The sequence below is a fragment of the Adiantum capillus-veneris genome, chromosome 16 (genome assembly GCF_014529385.1).
Source record: "Adiantum capillus-veneris isolate H3 chromosome 16, ASM1452938v2, whole genome shotgun sequence".
In the NCBI taxonomy this organism is placed as follows: domain Eukaryota; kingdom Viridiplantae; phylum Streptophyta; class Polypodiopsida; order Polypodiales; family Pteridaceae; genus Adiantum; species Adiantum capillus-veneris.
The window spans coordinates 132974037-133001947 of NC_140946.1; the positions used below are offsets into that span (position 1 = coordinate 132974037).

Sequence of the window (27911 nt, forward strand, 5' to 3'; positions counted from 1 at the left end):
AGGCCACTCACGACGCCCGAGGATGCGAGGATCTTCACACCGTAGACGAGGTCTACATCGGAGGCTACGAAGCATCATTGAGCGACATCGAGCACGCACACCCCCCCCCCCCGCCCGGAGAGCTGACCATGGAGGACAATGACATTGAGGCCATACTGCAGAGACCCATGAGAGAGCTCATGGGATGATCACCATTGTCTACTTCCCCCACTGTGCACCTCATTAGCCCTCATGTGAATGTACCCAACCCCCCATATGTTTTGAGCTGATGTACTATTTTTATCTTTATGTTCCCCTGACACTATACTAGAGTCACACATGGTTGTACCCTTTTGGTCTCATAGGCCATTTTGGCCTTTTGAAGACGTTAATATAACATTTCATTTCATTTCATTTCTCTCTCTATTGTAGAGAGAAAGGTACACTCTTTTTCGTTGTGAGAAAAAGTTATCTCTATATTACTGTGTACAAAAATCCCAGAGATGCTAAAAGAAGCCTGTCTCGTGGGGTGTACAAGATTGTGTACATGGGGATAGAAAAATTGAAGGCTTATGCCACAATCAAGCTATACATCAAGGTGGCGCATGTGATGGATGGAGTAGAAACCACTGAGATGGAGCATACTGACACTGTATCTGTCCTCTGCTAAAACTAAAACACAGAGCTGATTTGCACCAACATCGAAGAGAAGCATGTTGCCGCTCCCCCACTGCCTCAGACGAACCAACTGATGTATCCTAGTGACTCTGAAGAGAGTGGATGATGTCAAGCCAAATGCTTGTGAGCACCTCCAGAGAACGTGCAGGCAACGAGCCTTCCAAACATTCCACAAGGTGATGCTGACTACGTGCAAAATATCTCGTCTCTGGACTGTGGATGACCCTGTCTGGCTATTGCTGGGAATGTGCTCAGAGTGCCCCTATTATACCCATCTGTTGTCAACATGAACATCGGGTCAGTGTCAGAACCCTCATAAAATACATGCTCTCTTGGGGGATGCATGAGCGACCCACCATAAAGTTAATACGACATGGAAATTATGTGCAAAACAACAAAATGATATTCAATAAATCATTTTGCAGTCTTAGGAACCCATCTTCGTTCATGTGCTTGTACTTGCATACTCTACACTATGTCCAGCTACTTACCTGCTACTTTTCAGGCTGGCAGCCGGGTAATCTTCACATATGGTGCGACGCACTGAGAATTTTCCCCATTTACAAATTCCTTGGTCCACATTGATATTCTTACATGCACAATAAAGTCATTTTTCTTGAATAGTTTCTTAAAACTTGAGCTATAGTCAAAATAGTCACACCTGGCCTTACTTTTATAGGCGATGATCCCCGTAAGCCTAAAAGCAACTTTTAAACATCATAAGTAAAAGCACATAAAAATCTGATACTTTAACTTGGAGCCTAAAAGCACCCAAAATCAATAGCTTTCAGTAACTCATGACAAAAGCATCTCCAGCACTGCATTTTAATGCAGCACACTCAGACTTGAGTCTTACAGCCCCGTCCCGGTTTTGACTCTACTCTTCCAACTCTCTTCCAATCCGGAGCAAGCATGCCACCTACGCAACCATGGATATTCCCAAGTGAGATCAGGGCCCTACTCTATGGATGTGAAGAAGAAGCTCTCAGTTAAAGACCAGCTGTGCGAATGAGCAAATGCCACCAAAGATAGAATTGGATGGAGAAGAGGACGAGTTGGAGAGATGGGCAAGGAGTTTGAGCTGGGGATCATGTTCTCATGTTTCCAGGTCTTAAGAACAATGAATCATGACATTCTTTTTTTTGGGGGGGAAAATCATCTCTGTATTACTGTGTACAAAGATCCCCAGAGATGCTATGTAAATCACGACATTTTATATGCAGCACTGTTTAAACCAAGACAAGGTTTATTTCTTTTGTATTAGTGTCCAAAAATCCTTATGCAAAGCAAGAAATTACACTATTAAGTTGAAGCAAAGAGGAAAAAAAAGTCAGAAAGACCTACTGATGCATATTTCCTCTGTGCGTTCAGTACCCCTAAAAGATCCTCCTGACTTAATTTTGGTTCAAAGTCTATCCAAAGGATTCCTGTACATCTTATCGATATAGATGGATCAACTACCTATAGGTAAGTCTAGAGATCCAGTCAAGAATCTTTTATAAAGCTTTCACACACCTTGATAATCTGCAGAGAACAAGTCCCTTGCTCCCCAAGCTGACAAGCGGAGGACCACAGGTCCACTAAGCCCCCAATGAGTTATCAGCATCGGTCCAGCCTGCAAGAGATTCCGACCCCCTAACATACTCTATTGCTTAGATTTGAAAAATTCATTGAAGAGATTGCAAACCTGTGTCAGTCTCGGGTTTTTGTGTTTTTGCCCTTTCACTTGCAATTCAGCATGCACCACTGGAAAGCTTACCTGCAAAACCAGAGGAACTTATGACTATGACACATTGTGAAGCCCCTGCTGTAGGCTTTGTTGATGCTCCAGAAGAACTCTTGTTCAAAGAAGTGGATTGGGCACTTACTCCAGCTAGCTCCTGAAGCTGTGAATCTGCAACTTTAAACGTAAATAGGCTTGGACGTGGATCAATGACATTGTGTCCAAGCCCTTTTGCCAAGTCAAAACCCTGAAGAAAAACATGGAGCCCATTACGATCGCAAACAAACACAATAAAATGGTCTACCATATAAAACAAAATCCCAACAAGGGCACCACACCTTTGGAGTGCCTCCCGTTGCAAGTAAGAGATAGTCTGCTTTGATAGAGCTGCTGGAAAATTTAGTGCCACCAGTGCAAACATCAAATTTAGAGTCTGAACTCTGCAAAACTTTTGACACCGATACTTTTGTCTGCAGCCCAACTGTTAGAGTTTTTAGCACACGACCAGAAGCACACCTATCATGATGAAGCAGATACAAGTTATGAAAGATCCTGACTCCTCGCTACGAGGCCAGCTGGATTGCCCACACATTTTTCCTAGATTTACATTCAAGTACGTGTTTCAAATAAAAAACTGCAATTTTTATGTAAGTGGGGCATGGTCGTGTAAATCTGGATAGACACAGGAAAAACCGCGGGACTCTCGCTGCTGCTGTACACTCTGCTGCGCCATCGCCATCGCCTCCCCCCCCCCCCCTCGTGTGCTCGCGCTGCCTCAGCCCCCGCTGCCCCCGCTCGCCTGTCCCCTCCCGCCTGCCCTCAGCCCCAGCTGCCCCCCCTCGCGCTGCCCTGTTCCAGCTAGTCCGCCCGCCCTCAGCCCTCAGCCCCAACCCATTTTATCCCCCCCCCCCCCCGACTCGGCCCATTCACCCATCAGTTTGGGCCCTCCGCCTCGGTTACTCCTTGCAGATTCGGCACTTTCGGCATCTGTTTCAACTCCTTGGAGCAATGTTGGCGCGCCCTTTTGCAGCACCCTCCCATCGTCCTCTTCTTACGCCACAGCAGTAGACACAGATGGAGGCTCCAGCTTCGCCACAGAGGGACTCGCCAGAAGCCCCCTCGCCCGACCCCGCTGAGCCCACCATTCGACTTGCTCTCTCGCCTACAGAGCAAGCGAGCCTTGCCGCCGAGGTAGAGCGATTGCAGGCGACCTCGGTCATCTGCAAGATTCTCGGCACCCGACCTAGCAGAGGAGAGCTGCGAGACCTTCTCCAGGCCCGCCTTCTCGCAGAGGTGGGAAAGATTTTGGATGTCCAGATTCTCGGACGGGGTTACTATCAGATCGAGTTTGAGTCCTCCGAGATGGCGTCCAAGGTCATAGCTATGAGTCCACTAGCCATCCCAGCCTCACATGCCCACTTTCGACAGTGGCGACATGATTTTGACCCAACTTCGGATGTTCTAGTAGAGGAGGCAGACATCCCCATCTCAGTCTGCTTTCCGGGTTTACGGAGGGAGTACCTACCACTTCTTTACAGGATCGGTTCCACCAATAGGACTGTCCTGGAGACACCTCGCACGGCAGCATCAGTAGCTGCCAAGGCGGCTGGCATTCCCTCAGTTCGAGTTTTGGTCAGAGATACCCACACGCTCCCGAAGGTTATCCTTCTACCTCGGGTGAGTGGGGGTTGGTTTCAACAAAATGTGGAGTACTCGGGCCTCCCGAACCAGTGCTTCATTTGCCGCCAGATGGGCCATCTAGCGAGGGCCTGTCCACGGAGGAGGCCGCGACCTGCACCACAGCCTCAGCCCCAACCTGCCAGGGCTGGCCTGCAGCCACAGCCAGCAGCACAGCGTACAAATGCAGAGCCACCCTCAGAGCTTGGGGCTCCAACGGAGGGGTGGCAGCAGGCCCGTGGCGGCCGACGCCAGGGGCCACAACGTCAGCCTAGCACTCAGAGTGGCCCTCAGGTGCCTACTCAGTAGCAGTGGGTTCCCACGGGGAACCGTTTTGGTCCTCTCGAGCAGGAGGAGATCCCTACGCCAGCCTCCACCTCCGCTTCTCTCTCGATAGCCGCTCCCCCCCCCCCCCCCCCCCCCCCAAGAGTGCCCTCCCTTTGCCTCATCCTCCCCGCCTTCTGCTCCCGTCGCCTCTCCACCCTGCCCCTCTACCTCTGTCGCCCCATCCCGCCCCTCTTCTCCTCCACTCTCCCCAACTCCCTCTCCTCCTCCTGCTCCAGTTCCTCAGTTGGCTCAGGCGACTGGTCCTTCTCCGACGGCTAGGAGATCTCTTGGCAATGCCTTCGCCACGAGTCGCCTAGCGCGAGAGGGTCACCCCTTCTTGCAGCCCCCTCTGCAGATTCAGACATCCTCCCTTGCAGCCATCCCTCGTGGGCTGACGAGCGTTGACATCAGACGCCGCTGGGACTTCTTTGACTACGGGTTCACTCGTTTTCTCGGCGACTCCGCAGCACACCATGAGGCAGCCTGTTTCAGGGTCCATGTTTTGTTCCTCGCCGCTAGGGGGACAGAGGCCCTGGACTCAGCAGTTGGTTTCTCCTTCCCCCTCTGTGGTAGGACCGAGACAGAGTGGTCCCTTGACTCAGTGGTGGGATGGTTGCATACACAGGTCTTAGAGTTCTCTCACAACATGGGAGAACTTGGAGTTACAGATATGCTGCAGACTTTGTGGCCATTGGCCAAGTTTGCGGTGACACCCCCAAACTCAGCAGGATGTAGGCACATTGTGGTGTACTTCTTTGCTGATACGGAGTGTTTGCCTTGCTATGTATACATTCATGAGGACTTTTGGACAGAGGAGGTTGCGTTACATACGGCTCGCTCTGCTTGGGCTTGGGCTAGGCACTCACTACAGTCACGCCTATCTAGAGGACGCTCGGATGCGGATTACTCCCCATCCAAGCCTGCCTCAAAGATAGCCCGTCTTGCTACTGCGGCAACATCTGTTCTCTCTCGCTCCCCATGAGGATCGTCTCATGGAACGTGCAAGGACTAGGTGGGCCCCAGTTTCAACGACAGCGGGACCGATTGCGTCAAGAGCTTCAACGTTCCCTTGTGGGAGGAGAGATTGATCTCCTTATGCTTCAGGAGCACCATCTGTGTGAGAGCCACATTCGGCGTTGTGGTTAGATTTTGCACGGACGGTATGATACCTTTTGGTCAGCCGCTTTTGGACCTAGAGGCATCCAGGGAGGGGTATGTATGACTATTGCGGACTCATTGCAACAGGCCATTGCAGGCAGAGGGATTATTGTGCCAGGCAAGGCTCAGTGGATTACTATGCAGGTTCAGGGTGGCCTTGTGGGCTTCCTGAACATCTATGCACCCAACGTGGCGAGTGCTTGTGCAGAGTTTTGGTCACAGATTGTTGAGTCTTTGCCGCAGGCCGATCATTGGTGTATAGGAGGGGACTTCAACATGTTGGAGGACCCTTCTGACAGGATTGGTGGCAGCTATGCTATTGTGCATGGAGTCGAGTTGGCAGCTTGGGAGAGGTTTTGTATGACTTTGAGGGTCTCGGATACATGGCAGCACTCAAGTTTTGTGAATCCCCCAGACAGTCTTGCCTTCTCTAGATCGGACCGCAGAGTGGGAGGAGTGAATCTATCGCGGATAGATCGCTTCTACACTAGTGACCACTTCAGTGACTTGGGGGGTTCAGTGGGCATCTTGGCAGGGACTTCCTTCTCCGACCATGCACCAGTGATCCTCACAGTGGCAGACAGGCAGAGGAGTGGGAGCACGATGCTCTGCATCCCAGAGAGGGTCTTATTAGACTCAACACTCAGAGAGAGGGTAGAGGCTCTCTGGATAGAGGGTATGGACAAACAGGATTCACCTGCAGACAGAGTGGCCTCAGGCTTGGCTCAGCTTAGCCACTTTTTTCTTCAAGAGTCTCTGGCTCGTTGGGCTGCAGCGAGAGAGGCGGAGCAGCGTCTCAGACAGGGCATTGCTTCACTGCAAAGGATGCAGGAGCAGCATTCAGACAGTCCATGGTTGGAGGAGAAGTTACAGCAGGCTCGACAGGAGCTTGCTAGCACAGAGGAGACGCGTCATGAGTTTGCCTTCCACCGACGGGCATCTCAGTGGACTCAGGTGGGTGACAGAGTGACTGGTGCTTTTTTTGAGACAGTGGGGCCTCGGCATTCGCATGCCAAGGTCAGTCAGTTGAGGAGGCCCGATGGGTTAGTTGCTTGTGAGCCTGAGGATATGCGTGCAGTCGCTACTAACTTTTACCGTGAGTTACTGTCGGCTGAGCCTCAGTCAGAGCGGCAGGATGCATGTAGGGAGCAGGTTTGGGCACAGATGCCATGTCTTGTGACAGAGGAGATGCGCCAGAGGCTAGAGATGCCACTTCAGCTTGAGGAGCTGCACACAGCTCTGAGGGCCCTCCCTCGTGGTAGCTGTCCAAGTGAGGATGGGTTGACTCCCAGCTTTTTCTTGGAGTACTGGGACCTGCTTGGCCAGATCTTTGTAGTGCTTTTCAGTACATTTTGCACACAGGAGTGATGCCTGACAGCATGAGTGAGGGCCTAATCTACCTCATTCCCAAGGAGGGTGGCTCCTTGGATGAGATTCGACAGTGGCGCCCCATCACCATCCTCAACTCAGCCTACAAAATTCTTGCCAAGGCTCTGAGTTTGAGGATTCAACCACTTTTAGAGAGCCTTATGCATGGGACTCAGAGTCCAGCCAGGTTTTCTCAAGGAACGCAGTATCCTTGACAACATCTTTACTTTTTGGGAGGCTTCTGCCCTGGCACGGCTCCGTGGTGAGGACCTTGTGATTCTTCTTCTCGATTTTGAGAAGGCCTACGACCGAGTTGACTGGGACTTTCTAGAGGGCACTCTTAGCAAGATGGGCTTCTCAGATACTTGGATCAGAGGGGTGTCAGCTTTGTACAGACAGGCTCACAGTCAGGTGCTTCTGGCATAGTAACAGGGGATGCCCTTTTTCGGGCTTCCCGTCCCCACTTTTCCGTCCCCACTTGCCGTCCCGCTCTCTTTTTTACACTAAAAATCCATTTCAGCCCCGTCCCTTGTCCCCCGTTCCCCCGTCCCGGAATGCGTCCCTTGTGACTATGGCTTCTGGCAGGGGGGAGAGGTGAGCGCTTCATGCTCACACGCTCGATCAGACAAGGCTGTCCTCTTGCCCCCTTTCTCTTTCTGTTCTATGTGGAGGCGATGAGCAGAATTTTGGTGTCACAGCAGGTTGGTCTTCGGGGCTTAGCACTCCCTATTCGGGGAGAGGAGCTACTGGACGCTGAGTTTGCCGATGACTCAGCTTTATACTTAGATGGCCAGGAGGCCAATCTTCATAGATGTGAGCAGGCTCTAGAGACCTTCTATTGTGCATCGGGCACACTGATCAACTGGAGAAAGACAGTGGCTTTCTCGGTTGGTTGTGCTCCTATGCCAGATTGGATGCCAGGAGAGGGTTTCAGGTGGATTCCCCCAGGGACTGCAGTTCGATACTTGGGTTGTCAAGTTGGTATGGACTTGTCTCCCGAGCAACAGATTGCTCCTCTTCTCCTGTCCATCAGGAGAAAGCTGTTACATTGGAGCTCAGCACGTCTGTCGCTGGCTGGTAGAGTAGTAGTTGCCAACCAAGTGTTGTTGGCGACTATGTGGTACATCACCTCCTGCTGGATCTTCTCGAGTTCTTGTATCAGCCATGTAGAGAGGCTGATCAGGAACTTCCTTTGGTCAGGACGTGACACTCAGATGGCCCGAGCCAACGTGGCTTGGTCGGTCATCACGCTTCCTTGTTCTCAAGGAGGGCTTGGGATCATTGATCCAGCACAGCAGAGCAGAGCCCTTCTAGGGAAGTTCATAGTCAGAGGACTTCTTCCTGGTGAGGAGCCCTGGAAGGAGTTCTTGTTGCAGAGGCTTCATGCCAAGGTGCCTCAATCAGGAGGCCCTTGGCAACCTTCGACCAGATGGATCTTTACAGAGATGCGCCGAGTTGGTTTGAGCAGGAGACTGGAGGATCATTTCGCAGTGAGTTTGCTTCGTTCTTGGGAGCTCCTACGGCATGGCCTGGAACAGCGACAGCCGATGTGCACGGAGGAGCGCCTACGGCAGCCCCTTGTCTGGAACCCCATGGTTAGCACTCAGAGAGGCTACTTGGTTGGTAGTCGACCTCATGTTTCTTGGGGTCCCATGGCAACAGGTTTAGCGCGCTCTCTAGGTGACTGGCTAGAGTTTACAGGTTTGTCAGAGGAGGTACACGGTTTCCAGCTACAGGGCATGAGAGGGGTGCAGAGCATGTGTCAGGACATCTCAGAATCAGTTCCAGCAGAGTGGCTCACGCCTCTCGAGCCAGTAGCACCCCGGTGGATGGGAGCCTTCACACGACTGGAGGTTCTCATTTCAGTCAGGGCCTCCTCAGAGACTGTCCCAGCCCTGTTCTTCGAGCTTCAGGGTGGGGGACAATTACAACGAGTTGCAGTAGAGGCCCCGCAGGTAGCAGAGTGTTGTTTTCAAAGGATCCGAGTTCTGGGCATCTGTGGGAGGACTGCGTCATAGACCCTGACCCAGCAGCTCTTGAGACTGGACACTGGAGGCTTTGGGCTTGGGAGTGCTGTCCACTGGCACGAGTACAGTGGGATCCTGGTGAGTGGCTATGGAGGGACCCCTTCTCTTTTGCAGACCACCCAGGAGTCCCCTTCTTTCAGTACACTGTTCGGCTTGGACGGCATATACTAGCAGCACAGAGAGAGGCCCTCCCCGCTGCAGCACGTCATTGGCACGAGGAGGGTCTCACAGTCGAGTTCTTGGCAGACTTTTGGGAAAGGTTGTGGGACTCCAGACAGCCGAGGCGACTCACCTTGTTTCAGTGGCTGGTCGCACATAGAGCCACAAAAGTAGGGAGCTGGCTAGTGCATAGTGGTCTCTCGGCCACATGTGCAGCTTGTGACCATTTGGTGGAGAGTCAGCGTCACTGTCTTTGGGACTGTCCCTCGGCCCAGCAGGTGTGGCTACAAGTTCTTCGGTTGATGCCTGCTCTCTCCACGGCTCGACAATACACTTGGGGGGCAGCGGCTTGGTCCACCCTCACGGGCCCGGCACTTCAGTTTGAGCTATCTTCCACCAGCAGGATGATAGTGATGCAGGGGGGGCATCCTACACTTCAGCCTGCTTACTCCACATGAGTGGTGCAGTGAGAGAGAGGAGTGTTGGGAGCTCATCAGTGGCCTGACACTTTGGCTCATCTGGCGGGCCCGCTGTTTCCGCATCTTTGAGGCTCGCCCTGTGCCACCAGCAGAGACTGTTCGTGACTTCTGGCTAGAGCTGATCCATACTCTCAGAGGACAGCTTGAGGGACTACAGGGCAGCTACGACCGCATGCGGGAGTGCCGCGAGGCTTTCCTTCGACTCTGGCGCCCTAGGCCTTTCTACACCATAGTCTAGGGGGTGCTCAGATGGCACTACTGTCCACCTGTGTGGCTCTTCCCTCCTCCCATCTCTTGATTTAGCCTCATTGTATATATGTTGTTTTTTCATTGGGAGAGTCTCCCCATCATGCTTGTTGTGGCCCTCTCTTGCAGAGGTGGTTGTAGCCCTATGGGCAGTTTTCATTAACTAATAGAAGGATCTTTTTCTCGAAAAAAAAAAAACCGCGGGACTCATTAACCGAGCAATTGGAGCTAGGGAAATCGAGACGCCCACGACTGACGAGAGGAGCTTCACAGCATCGACGAAGACTACAATAGAGGATTCGAGCCATACTATCTCGACATCCAAAGTACACGTGAGGATGGGTTCATCACCCATTGTATCTTTCTCTTGTATTGGGCACCCATTATATCAATGATCACACATACCCCACACAGTGTTTTAGTATCTCCTTTTTTGTACTCAGATACGGTATCAGATTCACAAGTTTGTAACGGATTGGTCTCATAGGTCATTTTGGCCTTTTGAAGACATTAATATATCATTTTATTTCATCTCTCTAGATATGGGACAGCTAGAGGAACAGCCATCACTGCAGAGCTCGGCATTGGACCACTACCGGCACTCTCATCGATCGAGATCCAGACGGCCACGATTGAGGAGAGAGGCTACACAACATCGATGGACACTACAGCAGAGGATTCCAACCATACTCTCTCGACATCCAGAGTGCAGATGAGGATGGATTCTAGTAGTAGTATCTTTGTTCTAGTTCTTTTGTACCCAGACATGGTATCAGATTCACTTTTTTGTAACAAATTGGTCTCATAGGTCATTTTGGCCTTTTCAAAACATTAATATAACATTACATTTCATCTCTCTCTCTCTCTCTCTCTCTCTCTCTCTCTCTCTCTCTCTCTCTCTCTCTCTCTCTCTCTCTCTCTCTCTCTCTCTCTCTCTCTCTCTCTCTCTCTCTCTCTCTCTCTCTCTCTCTCTCTCTCTCTCTCTCTCTCTCTCTCTCTCTCTCTCTCTCTCTCTCTCTCTCTCTCTCTCTCTCTCTCTCTCTCTCTCTCTCTCTCTCTCTCTCTCTCTCGCGCACGCGCGCCATGTTCAATGATTTTGCAATTTTTGTTCATGTGTTATTATTGATTTCTCACTTGGAGTGTCCAAGCCTGTACCAGTGGTATCAAAGCTCAGAAAGATTCTTCTTCTACAGAGGATCCGATCCCTTTTGCAACACACATGGTTTCTCATGGAGCATCTGACAGAGACAACACCTCTCTGCGAAGAGGTGAAGAAAAGTTGAAACCCGGCGCAAGAAGTAAAGAAACCAACAAAGATTTAGGCAAATTTCTATCGGGGAAATTTTCCAGAAGGAAGTACAAACATCAACTGCACGTTGACAAGTGTGTAAAAAGATAGATTAAGTACTCCAAACACCTGTAATATGTGAATCATCTAAAGAATTACCCGATTGACGAGATTCACTCTAGATGACGAGAGGCCATTGATTCTCCTTTCTGGTCTCAAAGGAAGCTAATGGAAAGCCGAGTGCAGAAAAGTGGAAATTGTACTCGCAGAAAGAGCTGGACAGAGGTCTTGAAAAGAAGATGATTCACTTAATGAAAGGCTTGAAGCACTCTCAAAAGAAGAGGAAATCGGCGGATTTCCCCGATTATCTGGGCCGGAAGTTTACTTTCGCGGTGGCAAGCAGATCCAGAAGAGTGTTTGTTTCGAGGATCTTCCTCTTCAAAGAGTTCCAACACTTCGTCGTCCTCTAGTTCCAATGAGGATAAGAAGGGGTGGAAGAAGCAGAGAAAAAGTAAGAAAAGTAGATTTATGTAAAAGTCTAGAAGGCATCGGAGGCCATCTAGCAGTTGAGAGGAGGAGAACTCGTCCTCTTCCGACAGTGAACAAATGGACAAAAAGACCAAGGAGCTCAAGGATGGGGATCAAGCAGTCAGATTTGACACGTTTTCAGGCTATCAGGACACCCATCGAGCCCTTGAGTTTATACAGTAGTTTGACGTCGCCTTCTCGTGAGGTCACTTCTAAGAACACTCCAAGGTACGAAGGGCGGCATCTTACTTGAAAGGACATGCACAGACATAGTGGTCTACTCTCTTGTTACGCAGAGAAGCACCTGCAACGTGGGTAGCAAGGGAAGCCAGCAAGGCTACCAACAGATCCAAGGCACAAGAAAAGAGCATAAAAGGAATCGGTTGGTAGATCAGAGAATTCCAAAGATCTACATTGTGGTGCCAACGACGAGGCCAACCAAGCTACTAAACACGTCATAGGGCACAAGAACAGAACAGAAAGGTACGCTAGGTCCACCGGATAATTCGGTCAAGGGTACCTTTTGACCCTTGATACAAAGTAGATGGAGGAGGAGAACATCGCACATTCTCTTCAGAGAGAGTTGTTGAAGCTTATGGATTATTAAATATCAAAATTTGCCGATGAATCAACACGTTGAATCTGGTGCGATGCAGACTACACAAGAGGGGAGCTACTGCACTCCTTTGTCACAAATTGCCTAGATTGAATGAAGTCACTAATTTCTCTCTGAGAATTTAAGGGTACTGACGGACTGACAGTATTTTGCGGAATGACTTGAACATATGTGCACTGAATTGGAAATTTTCTTAATTGAACTGAAGAAATGTACTCTTTTATGTGTGTATTTTTAGAGACATGTAGAAAGATGAAATGTTTGCACCATTTTGTTTGATGAATGATTTGAACTTAGTACATCTAGACATTTGTTAGCAATCAGCAAGATCTAGATGTGATGGCTATGTAAATAAGAATTGAATGTGCATTGACGAAGATTCTAGTGCATCAAGATGTCTATCTGGATGAGATGACTGGATACTGTTGTGAGTGCATCAAGAGTTTCGGGAGGATGAGATGGCTGCCCAATGATCTAGGTGTATCAAGAGTTCTAGATGGAATGAGAGCTAGATTGAATGATTGAAACACGGTGTTCAGTGTGAACTAAGTGTGTGATTTCGTGAACTGCATGCTATGTGGATTAACTGTCATGGTTTGCTTGATTCAAACGTGAATCTGATAGCAACAAGATTTAGTAGATCAAAACATCCGTGAAAAGATCCGCACGATCTGGATGTGATTGATAAATGGTTACAATGATCATGATTTGTATTTGAGACCCTCAACAAAAATGTGATTTATCAGTGCCTGATGCCTTTGTAGAGGTTCTAGATTGATGGAGTTTGGTGCATGAGTACATAGAGTCAATGTCTACTGAAGAAATTTTCTATCCTTTGGCTGTTTTTGCAAGCGTAATCGAGGGCGATTACAATTCTTTCAAGAGGGGGAATATCACAAAGTGATGATGTGGCGTGCCCACTTAGAAAGGAATGGTCGAGGGGACAAGAGAAACTGAACCCGGATAAACTTACAGAACTTAAGGAGCACCGACGGTGGGGCCTAAAACCCAATATACTCAAAAGCTTGACATCTAGACTACTGGCCATAAAACATACTGACTGCTGATGTGGTGGCAAACTGTACCAAGATTTTCGTAAATCGCACTGACTTGACACGTGGCTTGGCTGTATGGAATCCCGTGATTTGCGCTGATGTACTCGCGTGGCAAGATGTATGGATTTTCAGTAATCTGTGCGAGCAGATTTTTGGCCAGCTGTACATGGGGCTTTTGGATCAGTTGCTTTTGGGTGATGGTGCTTTTGGACCATGTGCTTTTGGGGCTCTACTTCTGGGCATCCCTTGTAAGTTTAAAAGGAACCCGTGGGCCACACTTCAAGAGAACATCTAGACGCAGAGTCTCAAAGAGAGTTGGACCCTCGAGAAGGGGCGCCAGTCTTTGGGGCCAGCGGCTCTTCGTGCCATGTCCTCTCTCTCTCTCTCTCTCTCTCTCTCTCTCTCTCTCTCTCTCTCTCTCTCTCTCTCTCTCTCTCTCTCTCTCCACTACCTACATTCAGTTCAGTTTTGTTTCATTTGTCTTTCCGATAGACGGATGACATACACACCATGTACATTTGATTTGTCTCATAGGCCGATTTCGGCCTGACATAGACGTTAAAAATCTTTCTTTCTTTCTTTCTTTCTCTCTCTCTCTCTTTTGGAAAAAGTCAGGGTTGTATATTACTGAGTACAATATAATCCCCAGCGGATGCCAAAATAGCCTATCACGTGGGGTGTACAAGCTGAATGTAAGGAGGAGAGCCACTATAGTGACAACTCAACTAGAACAATCTCATGGTGGTCGGTTGTGATGAGTGGAGGAGAAACCACCGAGGAGGGGCATAATGCCACGTAATCTGGCCACCTGTAAGTGTGAAGAAGAGTGGGGATCGAGCCCAACGCCGAAGGAAGGCAAATCGGTGTGCCTCGGCTGCTCGAGATGTACCTGAGGATGAATCCCACTGCCAAATCAGGGTATGAATGATGTCCAGCCAAATGGCAGTGAGGGTATCCTGAAGGAGCTGTGGAGCCGCACTTAGAATGTGGAGACAACGAGCTCTCCAAACATTCCATAGTGTAATACTAGTGATGACTGAAAAAACTCCATCACGTGTCTGAGAATCCTCCTGCCAAGCAATCTGTGGTAGCATAGCCAAAGTACCTCGCCGATAACCATTCGATGTGAGCATAAAGGCTGGATCTGTGTCTGAGCCCTCGTAGAAAAGATGGGGGCCGGGCATCGGCATCAACCATGAGACAGATCCCCAAGTAAGAAATCCATGATGAACACCTGCTCTGCTAAGTAGAAAGCAAACTGCAAGCCACAGTACATGGGAAGTTGAGCATGACCAAAGACAGTGTGCAGGTGACTCAAGTAGTCGCAAAGGACAGCGAGTACATAACGGATCATGACCCATAGTAGCTAGCCAAGTCCCAACTGGAAGTCCCGCATGTGCAATCATCCACATGAAAAAAGAAATACGACGAGCCGCATGTAAATCCCAGATGGTGGACCAAAACTGTTGCAGATAGGCATGGGAGAGGCCTGAATGTAACTAGAAACGCATACGAGTGGGCTGCTCTGGTTGTTGTCTCATCAATGCTAACCGTCCAATCCTGACAGTGTACTCAAAGAAGGATACTGGCGCACCGGTGGGGTCAGAGTGAGGCCAATACCACTCGCGTGGGTCCCAATAAAGTTGAGATAGGGCACGACCCTCCCACACCCAAAGCCTCCAAAGTGCAGCATCGGCAGAAGCGAAACGAGGGTCAACACAACGACGCTTCTCGCGGGAGCCAACTACTCTGATGGCCTCCCATCGAGCTCCGGGAAGGGCAAGGTGCGGAGAGGTGGCATCATATGTCAATCTAGCATGAATCCCCTGAGACTGGTCAATATCAACTGTGAATAGCATGGTGTCTAAACGAGCTAATAAGAGAGTGCTCTGAGCAAAGAGGCCTTCCCAGCCACAATGGGGAGGCATTTGAACCGTGCCTCTCATGACTGCATCCCACTGTGAAGGAACGGCGGAATCAATCTCAAGCAGTCTGTCTGTCACCCCGCGACCAATGTCATAATGTTCTGCCACAAAATTAGCATCCAACATACGTGACTCATGAAACAACCGCATACGTGACTCTCTCTCTCTCTCTCTCTCTCTCTCTCTCTCTCTCTCTCTCTCTCTCTCTCTCTCTCTCTCTCTCTCTCTCTCTCTCTCTCTCTCTCTCTCTCTCTCTCTCTCTCTCTCTCTCTCCCCGAGAAGGAGATGAACAGAAATCGAAAACGGCATCTTCATGGGCGGAACGTCTTTTTAAGACACAAGAAAAGGTTGATGAAGCAGAGAAATGGATTAAAGATGCGAAGAAAGGGAAGGCCCAGATGCCCGAGACCACACCTACCTCTACCATTATTAATATGACCATTGAGCAAGAGCAGAAAAGGAAGAATCGGGCTCTGCATATGCGGTTCATAGGAGTCAAAGACAAAGAGAATGTAGATGAAGAAGTGAAGGAACTGCTACAATGCACGGGCATCACAGAGCCTACTCACACAAGTGCATGGAGAGTGGGCAAGAAAGGAATCGATGAGAAGGGAAACGTAAAGGATAGGGCACTTATTCTCCGCTTCCCGAATATAGAAATAAGGAAAGAATTTCTAAAGAAGAGGCTAACTCTTAAGAAAACCGGTATTTTCTTGGGAGATGACCTTACATTAGCACAAGTGGCACACATGCAAGAGTTGATGCCAGAGATCAGGGCAGCAAGAGAAAAGGGGAAAATCGCCTTTTATAGAGGAGGGAAAGTAGTGGTTCTGGAAAAGCGCTCAGCATGATGGTGCGAGACCTATGGGGCGACGCTCCGGATAGCGGCGTGGAATTGTAATGGATCATATAGGCTAGATGTAGGTGCCTTTGAAGACAGCTTTAGGGACAGAGACATAGTTTTCTACTCAGAGACACACCAGATACCGGGACAGCGTATGCCACATGTGAAGGGTTATTTATGGGAAACAGCTGGTCGACCAGACAAGAGATCTCTACGGGGTAGCCGGGGTTCAGGAGGAGTAGCAGTCTTATTTAAAGAGGAGCTGAAACCACTACTACAGATTATCAGGAAAGATGAGCAAGCAAGGTATATGTGGGTGAGAATGAGAGCCGAGACAGGTAGATTTCTATATATCGCTATATGCTACTTCCCTCCAAGTACATCAGTCTACTCCTCACCTAAAGGACAGTCCCCTTTCTCCATATTGAATAATGACATATGGGAGTTCTCTAGAGATGGAGACATCGTTCTCTTAGGAGACTTTAATGCCAGAACGGCCAACTCTCAAGCAGTATTCTATGATACTTCTGAGGAAATGCTCAGAGAAGTGGATTTATCACAGAGGGGGCTTACTAGAAACTCACAGGATAAAGAACACACTGAATATGGGAGACATCTCATGGAGATGGCAACTATACATGGTTTGGCCATACTTAATGGTCTAGAGAATTTCCCTTTATCTGGGGGATTCACATGCTTCCCGCACACGCATGGGGCTAGTACAGTGGATTATGTCATGACTTCACCAAGCTTTATTTCTAGTATAGAGGACTTTAAGGTGGGACCCAGACCGGTTGGGATTGCAATGGATCATGCTCTCTTGACCTTATCAATCTCCTTCCAATACAATGCCTCTCAAGTACAAAGGAAGAAGACACACACAAGATATACTTTCACGCCAGAGACTGATTCAGTCTATGTGGAAAAGATCTATAATAGGATGTGGCAGCCGAGTCAGTATATACTGTAGAGGAGATTACTTCTCAGTTAACAGAGATACTACATGAAGCAGCACAAGAGGCATACCCACATACTCAAACTGATCAGAAGAGAGGATCTGGGAACATGCCTCAAAACAGTTGGTATGACGAGGAATGCAGAGAGACGAGAACACAGGTCCAGAAAGAGCTTACACTTGGGATCATCACATATAAGCAGTCTCGGATTGCTCTTCGGCGTATAGTACGTCGCAAGAAAAGGGCATTTTTAGCCAAACTGGAGAAGGATTTATATCAGCTCTTCTTGAGTCAGGACTCACATGAGGCCTCGCGCTAATTTCACGAGCACTCACCGCCTCCGACGATTACTTCTCTTGAGATTTGGGGTCAATATGTAACATCATTATATATGGTATCTAAACAGCCTCCATTACCAGATCCGCTAGAGCCATGCCCTGCTACTAGTACTTTTTACTACGGAAATGGTGAAAAAAGCCATTGATAAGATGAAGACAAGAAGAGCATATGATCATGATGGTTTAGTAGCAGAACATTTGATCCATGCCAGGGATCTACTTTCAAAAGTCCTTGCTCGTTTGTTTAATCGGGTCATGTGTGAAGGATTACCTGAATCTTGGAAATTATCTACTATCGTACCTATTTTCAAGTCAGGGGATCCTATGATACCCGGGAACTACCGTACCATTATGGTAGGTCACACATTGACCCGACTTTACGCATCCATTCTTGAACAAAAATTGAGCAGATGGGCAGAGAATGAGGGCATAAGGGCAACAGGACAAGCTAGATTCAAGAGGGGTTATTCCACTTTAGATCATATTCTTACACTCAGAGCCATTATTGAGGAAGGAAGAGCAAGCGAGAGAAGGATGTATTGTTGCTTTGAAGATTTTTGGAAAGCTTTTGATACAGTACCAAGGGCCAGATTGATGCGCAGGATGCAAGAGTTAGGGGTCCCCAAAGAGATTATTTGGGGGATCATGGCCTTATACGGGTCAGTAATTGGTTATGTACGTACTCCAGAAGGGGATTCCGACATTGTTCATTCCACCGTTGGAGTAAAGCAGGGATGCCCACTGTCCCCTACTTTATTTGGCATGTACATAGATGAGGTATCAGATTACATTGATAGAGAGGGTGACAGAGGTGCTCAACTTGCAGGGTCATGGATCCCTTCGTTGTTGTATGCAGATGATATTGTATTGATAGCAGAATCACCAGATGGAATGCAGAGGCAGCTAGATGCATTACATAAATTCGCAGAGGACAGTGGATTGTCGGTAAACTTGGGTAAAACCAAAGTTATGGTGTTTAACACCACACCGCAGTGGGTTAGGAGATCGGCACCTACATTTGCATATGGCCAGGATACAGTAGAGTACACAGATGCATACACATACCTTGGTGTGGTATTTGCAGGACCGAAGTTTACTCTTAAGATAGCAACGGATGCTAGATTATCCAGAGCCTCTGCGGCCTTGGGAGGGTTGGAGAGGATGTGTTCACAAGTGCAGTTTCAGGAACCACGAACAAAACTTTGGCTCTTTGATACTGTGGTGGCTTCGGCTATGCTTTATGGGGTCCAGATTTGGGGACCATCTGTGGATCAGGATAATTGGAAGTCAATGGAGAGACATTTGGTATCTATGATTTCCCGAATGATTAGAGCCAAGGCCTCTGTACCACATGCAATTACCCGAGCGGAACTAGCTGCCCCTCCGATAGAAATTGAAGCTCTTACCAAATCAGTGTCCTTTATACATGGTTTGTGGGATACAAATAATTGCCGATATACTAGACTGGGCCCTCGAATCCTCTCGACAATTAGCAATGAAAGGGGATACATCATGCTAGTATGCGCAACTGTCCTCGTGGTTTCAGAGACACGGGTTCAGTATGGAAAGATTACCCCCCTTCCAATACTCTCTTGAGGCTCCATCACTGGCAATTACACGAACGGAGATTAATAAAATCATCCGTCCGGATCTTATACAGTTGGATACTAAGAGGACATGGGTAGACCCTACACAAGAATTGGGCACGAGGATGGCCGACTACAAAGAAAACTTCCTACAGCTCTCTGGAGATGGATTTGTGATTCGCCCGAGCTACATGGATACCCACCTGTCTCATGGTTTGAGATGTGCTATTGGTCAGATTCGTACATCCTCACACCAGTTGGAAATTGAATTTGGCAGATTTAGGGGAATCCCACTTGAGAGCATAATTTGCAAGTTATGAGGAATGGAGCCGGAGACAGAATTACACTACATATGCCACTGCACCATATACTATGAGATACATGGGCGTTTCCATTGCCTATTTAAAGAAGGCTTTGGACCTCTAGATAGAGTCATGCAATACCAAGATCAAAGATGCTTAGGCTTGTACCTACTGGAACTACATCGGCACAGGGATAATCTAATGAGAAGACAAAGAGCACTACAGACTCAGAGGCAGATCACAAATTTCTTCGGATCGAGAGAAGCAGGAGTGGAAGGAGAAGCAAGAGGCCAGCAGCCAGCACAAAGGAGTACCCACATTCATACCAAAGGCACCCTCATTGACAGGGCGATTGAGCTTAGGAAATCAAGACGACCACGACCGAGATGCAGAAGCACACTTCACCGGAGGAGACTACAACAAAGGATTAGAAGCATTCTAGCCAGACACCCAGAATGCTCCTAAGAAGTTTATTTAATACTTTGTATTTAGTTTTTCACATTTATTTTCACACTCACACTTTTCGCCCTTAGTACTTTAGTACTAAGGTACCCAGACATTGTAACAGATTCACCACTTTTGTATCAGTTTGGTCTCATAGGTCATTCTGACCTTTTGAAGACGTTAATATAACATTTCATTTCTCTCTCTCTCTCTCTCTCTCTCTCTCTCTCTCTCTCTCTCTCTCTCTCTCTCTCTCTCTCTCTCTCTCTCTCTCTCTCTCTCTCTCTCTCTCTCTCTCTCTCTCTCTCTCTCTCTCTCTCTCTCTCTCTCTCTCTCTCTCTCTCTCTCTCTCTCTCTCTCTCTCTCTCTCTCTCTCTCTCTCTCTCTCTCTCTCTCTCTCTCTCTCTCTCTCTCTCTCTCTCTCTCTCTCTCTCTCTCTCTCTCTCTCTCTCTCTCTCTCTCTCTCTCTCTCTCTCTCTCTCTCTCTCTCTCTCATGGTTTGCGATGTGCTATTGGTCAAATTCGCACATCCTCACACCAGCTGGAGATTGAGACAAATAGATTCAGAGGGATGCCACCAGAGTCTAGGATATGCCAACTATGCGATAGAGAGCGAGAGACAGAGCTACCCTACATATGCCACTGCACTGTGTATTATGAGATATGAGGGCGCTTCCATTGCTTATTCAGGGAGGGTTTTGGACCCCTAGATAGAGTCATGAGGTATCAGGATCAGAGATGCCTTGGCTTATATCTACTTGAGCTACACCGACATAGAGATAGTCTGCTGAGGAGACATGGAGTACGACAGTCACAGAGACAGATCACAGACTTCTTTGGATCGAGGGAGACAGGAGACCAACCATCAGCACAGGGTTGTACCCACATTCATACCAGAGGCACCCTCATTGACAGGGCGACTGAGCTCGGGAGATCGAGACGACCACGACCAAGACACAGGAGCACACTCCATCGACGGAGACTCCAGCAAAGGATCAGAGGCATTCTAGTACGACACCCATAGTGTCATTGAGGGCCTATTCTACATTTCACATTTCACATTTCACACTTCATTTTCAGTTTTCATTTTTACATTAAGTACTTTTTGTACTTGTACTTCAGACATTGTATTAGATTCACCACTTTGTATCTGATGGTCTCATAGGTCATTTTGGCCTTTTTGAAGACGTCATTTCATTTCTCTCTCTCTCTCTCTCTCTCTCTCTCTCTCTCTCTCTCTCTCTCTCTCTCTCTCTCTCTCTCTCTCTCTCTCTCTCTCTCTCTCTCGTCAAGTTCAATCATTTTGCAGTTTCTTTTCGCGTGTTGCTATTGATTTCTCGCTTGGAGTGTCCAAGCCTGTAACACTTTTTCTTGGCAGTGGTGCACTCATCGACTAGTACAAGTCCTTTGGGGGTTTCTTGTAGGAGTTCATGTGGGGGTGTGCAGGACGATTTCACATGGCTGCCCACAAAACATACTTTCAGATATTTGGGTTTTCATGTTGGCATTGATGTGATTGTTGAGCAACACTCTTGAGCGAGTTTTACATTCTATCAGGAGGAAGTGTTGCCATTGTTCTTCCTTGCATTTTTTTTTGGCTGGTAGAGTCCTTGTGGTGAATCAGGTACTTCTTGCAATGGCTTGGTTCACTACATCTTGCATGTCTCTACATTCTGGAGTCATGGCATGTTTGCGCCGCCTAGTGTGCAACTTTCTGTCGAGTGGTCCAGATGGATCTACTCACACACGGCCACGAGATCATTGGGACACAATTATATTTCCTAGAGCGCGGATTGTTTCCTGGGGCTTAGCCTTGGAATCTCTACTGCCACTTGTTTGGAAAGCATATGTGAAAGATTCAGAAGGGCGTGAGCTAGGCAAGAGGACACACATTGATTGGGCTAGATGAGATGTAGTGATTGGCATGGCTACATTGAGAGACAAACTGTTCTACCTTCTCACCAGGTCGGTGGGTGTTTTTCGACCTTGCCTTTGGAGACCGATTGTTGCACACCAGCAGACTTTAGTGTTTGGCATTGCACGGCAAACTGGCCATCATAGCTATCATATCAGATCGGTTTTCCAGGGTGAGGTGCTTCTTGATCAGCGGTTGGATGCTCATTGGCATCCTGTTTGAGTGGTGGGCTCCTTAGAGAGGTGCTCTTGTGTTGACCCTGTTTTCACTACACAGAAGGCACCGCTTTGGAGATTGTGGATATGGCAAGGAAGGCCCCTAGCTGAGTTGAACTGGGATGTGCTCACATTCTGGGCTCACGGTCCTCTCAACATCCACCACTTTAACAACTATTTGGATTGAGCTGCTGTACAATCTTCGCAGCCAGTGGAATACTGCAGCAGGCTCCTCCAGGGCAGTGGAGAGGAGTAGATACTCCCTTCTTCAGACATGGGTGAGATCTTCAGTTCTTTTCAGTCTCGACCTCATTACATGGCACTACGCACCTCCACAGTGGTTCATTTTGCATTCCTCATACAAGCCACCATGACATATACATAGCCCTCACATTGTTCTCCCGTCTTGTACATCCTCTAGGTGATGGGCCTTTGAGCATCTCCAGAGGTCTCCTTTGTACACACTATACAGCCACTTTTCCTAACACAGAGAGAGAGAGAGAGAGAGAGAGAGAGAGAGAGAGAGAGAGAAATGAAATGAAATTAAATGTTACATTAACGTCTTCAAAAGGCCAAAATGACCTATGAGACCAATTTGTCACAAAACAGTGAATCTAATACCATGTCTGGGCACAAAAGAACTAGAACAAAGATACTACTACTAGAATCCATCGTTATCTGCACTCTAGATGTTGAGAGAGTATGGCTCGAATCCTCTGTTGTAGTCTTCGTCGATGCTGTGTAGCCCCTCTCCTCAATCGTGGCCCTCTCGATCTCCGTAGCTCGAGTGCTCGGTCGATGAGAGTGGTGGTAGTGGTCGATGAGTGTGGGCCAAGCTCTGCAGTGATGGCTGCTCCTCTCGCTGTCCCATATCTAGTGAAAAGAAATCTGTAATCTGTCTCTGGGACTCTCTCTCTATATCTCTCCCCATTAAAGTGTCTCTATATCTGTATAACTCAAGTAGATATAGCCCAAGACATCTCAGATCCTCATAAGTCATGACCCTAGTGAAAGGACCGAAACCCTCTCTGAATAAGCAGTGGAAACGGACCTGTATCTCATAGTACATTGTGCAATGACATATGTAATGTAGCTCTGTCTCTGGCTCTAGCTGGCATAAGCGGCCTATCCTGTTGTCTGCTCGTATCCCGCTAAATCTACCAGTTTCAATCTCTAGCTGATGTGAGGATGTGCGTATCCGACCAATGGCATAGCGCAAACCATGAGACATATGTGTGTCCATGTAGCTGGGTAGAATCACAAACCCATCTCCTGCGAGGTGTTGAATATGTATACGCTACAATCTCCTGACCATATGTGAAAGTCGGTGTTGATCTCCTGATCCACTGTGGTGTGGTGGTATTCAACACCATAACCTTGGTTTTACCAAGGTTTACAGGCAATCCACTATCCTCTACAAAATTGTGTAATGCATCTAACTATCGCTGCATACCCTCTGGTGAGTCAGAGATCAACACGATATCATCAACATATAACAACAATGGGATCCACATCCCTGCCAGCTGGGCACCTCTATCACCCTCTGTCAATGTAATCACACACCTCATCAACATACATACCAAATAGAGTAGGAAACAATGGGCAAACCAATGGGCAACCCTGTTTCACCCCAATGGTGGAGTGAACTAAATCAGATATCCCCTCCGGAGTGCGTATATGTCCCATCACCGATCTGTATAGAGCCATAATCCCCCAAATCAATACTGTGGGCACCCGTCTTCTTGCACGTGGGGGAAGCCGTTGGCACTTCGCCGATGCTTTCACAGAGAGAGAGAGAGAGAGAGAGAGAGAGAGAGAGAGAGAGAGAGAGAGAGAGAGAGAGACTCTAAAACAACAAAAAAATACAAGAAATCCTTAAAAACAACAAGAAACGCTTATGAACCTTAAAAAACAGCAAAATACAAATTTGAAACCCTAAGAAACAACAAAAAAAAGTGGTGAAACCCTGAAAAACAACAAGAGGCAGTGACGAAACCCTAAAAAACAGTGAAGAGAGAGAGAGAGAGAGAGAGAGAGAAAGAGAGAGAGAGAGAGAGAGAGAGAGAGAGAGAGAGAGAGAGAGAGAGAGAGAGAAATGAAATGAAATGAAATGATATATTAACGTCTACAAGAGGCCAAAATGACCTATGAGAACAACTGATTACAAAGATGAGTCTAGTACCAAGTCTGGGTACAAACAAGAAAACTACAAACAAAGAACTGATAGGAGTGCTACCGACTCCTATGGGTGGCTGGTAGGCTGAGCAATGGTATAATGCCATAAAGGTACAAAGTGGGGATAAGTGTCACCATGATACAATATAGCAGTAGCATGAAGCCTATCCCGATCGACATTCTGGGTGTCGTGCTAGAATCCTGTGGATCCTCTGCCTCAATCTCCGCCGGTGCTGCGTGGCTCCCCTCCTCAGTCGCGGTCGTCTCGATCTCCCTAACTCTATAGCTCGATCAATGAGAGTACCGCTGATGTGTGTATGGGTGGGAACCGAGCTCTCTGGTGGTGGTGTCCCCTCTGACTGTGGTACTCAGACTGAAGAAATCTGAGATGCGTCTCTGGGACTGTCTCTGTCTTTGCCCATTCAATAGAGCGTCTCTATGTCTCTGAATCTCAAGTAGGAATAATCCGAGACATCTTTGATCCTGATATCTCATGACTCTGTCTAACGAGTATAAACCATCTCTGAATAGACAATGAAAGCGTCCCCGTATCTCATAGTAGACTGTGCAGCGACATATGTAGTGAAACTCTGTCTCTGGCTCTGCATGGCATAAGTGACATATCCTACTGTCTGCTGGTATGCCTCTGAATCTACCTGTCTCAATCCCAAGCTGGTGTGAAGATGTGCGAATCTGGCCAATAGCACATCGTAACCTATGAGATAGATGTGTGTCCATGTAACTGGGCCGTGTGACAAATCCATCTGTCGTGAGTTGAAGAAGATGTTCTCTATAGAAAACCCTCTTCGTAGCCAACTCCCGTGATGGTTCTATCCATGTCCTCTTGCTATCAAGCTGGATGAGATCCTGCCGAATGAGTCTAGTAGTCTCCATCCGTGTAAGAGCCAAGGATGGTGCATCAAGAGAATACTGGAAAGGGGGCAGCCTGTCCATGCTGAAACCATGCCTCTGAAACCATGAGCTCATCTGTGCATACCAACATGATGTATCTCCCTGTAATGCCAGCTGTCTGGATGACTCGAGAGCAAGCCTGGCACACCAGTCCCTGGTATTGTCCCATAAGCTGTGTACAAATGATATTGATCTGGTGAGTGCCTCAACCTCCATAGGTGGGGCAGCCAGCTCCGCTCGTATGATGTCATGTGGGACTGAGGCCTTGGCTCTACTCAGCCTAGAAATCATAGATATCAGGGGTCTCTCCATATTAGTCCATCCAGCACTGTCAATAGACGGTCCCCAAACCTGAACCGCGTAGTGCATAACTGAAGCGACCAAAGTATCGAAAAGCCAGAGCTTTGTTCGAGGTTCCTGGAACTGAACTTGCGAACAAATCCTCTCTAAACCACCTAGGGCTGCATAGGCACGAGTCAATCTAGTGTCTGCTGCCACTTTCAGTGTGAACCTCGGTCCACTAAAGACCACCCCAAGATATGTGTATGCATCAGTGTACTCCATACTGTCCTGTCCATATGTGAAAGTAGGTGCTAATCTCCTAACCCACTGTGGCGTGGTATTAAATACCATGACCTTGGTTTTACCAAGGTTGACAGACAATCCACTATCCTCTGCAAAACTATGCAATGCGTCCAAATGTCTCTGCATACCCTCTGGCGAGTCTGATATCAACACGATATCGTCAGCATACAATAAAAGAGGGATGCATGTCCCTGCAAGCTGAGCACCTCTATCTCCTCCTCTGTCAATATAATCAAAGACCCCATCAACATACATACCAAATAAAGTAGAGGACAGTGGGCATCCCTGTTTCACTCCGATGGTGGAGTGAACTATGTCGGATATCCCCTCTGATGTGCGTACATGACCCATCACTGAACTGTACAATGCCATGATCCCCCACATCAGCTCTGTGGGTACCCCCAATTCCATAAGCCGGTGCATCAATCTGGCCCTCGGCACTGTGTCAAAGGCTTTGCGAAAATCCACAAAGCTGCAGTATATCCGTCTACCATGTGCTCGACCCTCCTCAATGATAGCTCTGAGTGTAAAGACATGATCTAGTGTGGAGAAACCCCTTCTAAAACCAGCCTGCCCAGGTGCTCGTATGCCCATAATCTCTGCCCAACTGCTCAGCCTATGCTCGAGGATGGATGCATATAACCGTGCCAATGTGTGTCCTACCATGATAGTACGGTAATTCCCCGGCACTGTGGGGTCACCTGTCTTGAAGATAGGTACAATAGTAGATAATCTCCAAGACTCAGGGAAACCCTCACACATGACACGGTTGAATAGCCGTGCAAGCATCTCTGCCAACAAATCCCCAGCATGTATAATGTGCTCTGCTGCCAAACCCTCATGATCCTGTGCTCGTCTGGTCTTCATCCTGTCAATGGCCTCCTTTACCATCTCAGTGGTAAAGAAGGTGCTCGTAGCCGGACATGGCTGTGGTGGGTCTGGTAGTGGTGGTTGTCCAAGTACAGTGTATAAGGATGTTGCATACTGCCCCCATATCTCTGTAGAAGTAATCACTGGTGGGGGAGACTTCTCATGGAATAGACGCCAAGCCTCTCCTGAATCTCTACTAAGGAAGAGCTGATATAAATCTTGCTCCATCTGGACCAAGAAAGCTCGCTTCTTCCGTCGCACTAGTCGTCGTGTAGCAATGCGAGACTGTCTATAGGTGATCACTCCCAATGTAAGGTCCCGCTGTATCTGAGCTCTCCTCTGTCGACACTCCTCATCATACCAGTTGTTCTGAGGCATGTGCCCAGAACGACGTCTCTGCCCAGGCTGAGTGTGTGGATATGCCTCTGTCGCTGCCCCATGTAATGTCACTGTCAGCATAGATGTGATCTCCTCCACTGTGTATACTTGCTCTGATATGCATAAAAGCCTACGTATCTCCTCTACATAGACTGAGTCAGTCTCTGGTGTAATAGTATAGCGTGTATGTCCACCACCCCGTGAGGCCTGAGATGTATTGTACTCAAAGGAGACTGATAATGTTAAAAGTGCATGATCTACTGCTATCCCAACTGGCCTTGGCCCCACTGTGAAATCCTGAATGTGAGAGATAAAGCTCGGATGTGTCAGAACATAGTCTACAGTGTTGGACCCATGTCTATGTGGAAAACAAGTAAAACCTGTAGACAATGGGGAAGTCGTTAAGCCATTCAGTATGGCTACACTGTGAGTAGTCGTCATCTCTCTCAGGTATCTCCCATACTCTGTATGCTCTCTGTCGTGTGAGCATCTCTCAAGTCCCAACTCCTCTGGCTCTAGCTCTCTAAGCATCTCCTCTGATGTGTCATAGAAGACTGTCTGTGAGCTGCCTGTACGGGCATTGAAATCCCCCAGGAGTATGATGTCTCCATCTCTGGAGAACTCCCAGATATCATCATCAAGTACAGAGTAAGGAGACTGTCCTCTGGGTGAAGCATATACTGAAGTGCTGGGAGGAAAATAGCATATGGCGATGTACAAGAAACGTCCAGTCTCTTCCCTCAGCCTCACCCACAAGTATCTGGCCTAATCATCTCTCCGAACTATGTGCAATAGTGGTTGGAGCTCCTCTCTGAAAAGAACTGCTACACCTCCTGATCCTCTAGTCCCATGCGCAGTTCTGGTGCATGTCCTACAAGCTGTCTCCCATCTGTATCCTGATATATGCGGCATCAACTGTCCTGGAGCCTGATGAGTCTCTGAGTAGAAAACAATGTCTCTGTCTCTGAAGCTATCCTCAAAGGCCCCCACATCAAGTCTATACGAACCATTACAGTTCCAAACTGCCATCCTGAGAGTGGTCCCATAGGTCTCGCACCGTCATGTAGAGCGGTGCTCTGTAATCACTACTCGTCCATTTCTGTAGAAAGCTAACTTCCCCTTCTCCCTTGCTGCTATAATCTCTGGCATGACCTCTCT

At 48.1% G+C, this 27911-nt stretch overlaps 1 protein-coding gene across 6 annotated transcripts in view; it reads right to left on the reverse strand.

Moving 5' to 3' along the window:
- The window catches only part of LOC147439895 (uncharacterized), a 131519-nt gene that overhangs the window by 22185 nt on the left and 81423 nt on the right, over nucleotides 1-27911 (reverse strand). For all 6 annotated transcript variants that reach the window (XM_086485616.1, XM_086485617.1, XM_086485615.1 and 3 more), the window contains 5 exons: nucleotides 2719-2861; nucleotides 2526-2627; nucleotides 2345-2416; nucleotides 2173-2272; nucleotides 2002-2084 (listed from right to left, as the gene is read on the reverse strand). In XM_086485616.1, the coding sequence (XP_086341742.1) occupies nucleotides 2002-2084; nucleotides 2173-2272; nucleotides 2345-2416; nucleotides 2526-2627; nucleotides 2719-2861 (500 nt within the window). The remainder of the gene's footprint in view (nucleotides 1-2001; nucleotides 2085-2172; nucleotides 2273-2344; nucleotides 2417-2525; nucleotides 2628-2718; nucleotides 2862-27911) is intronic.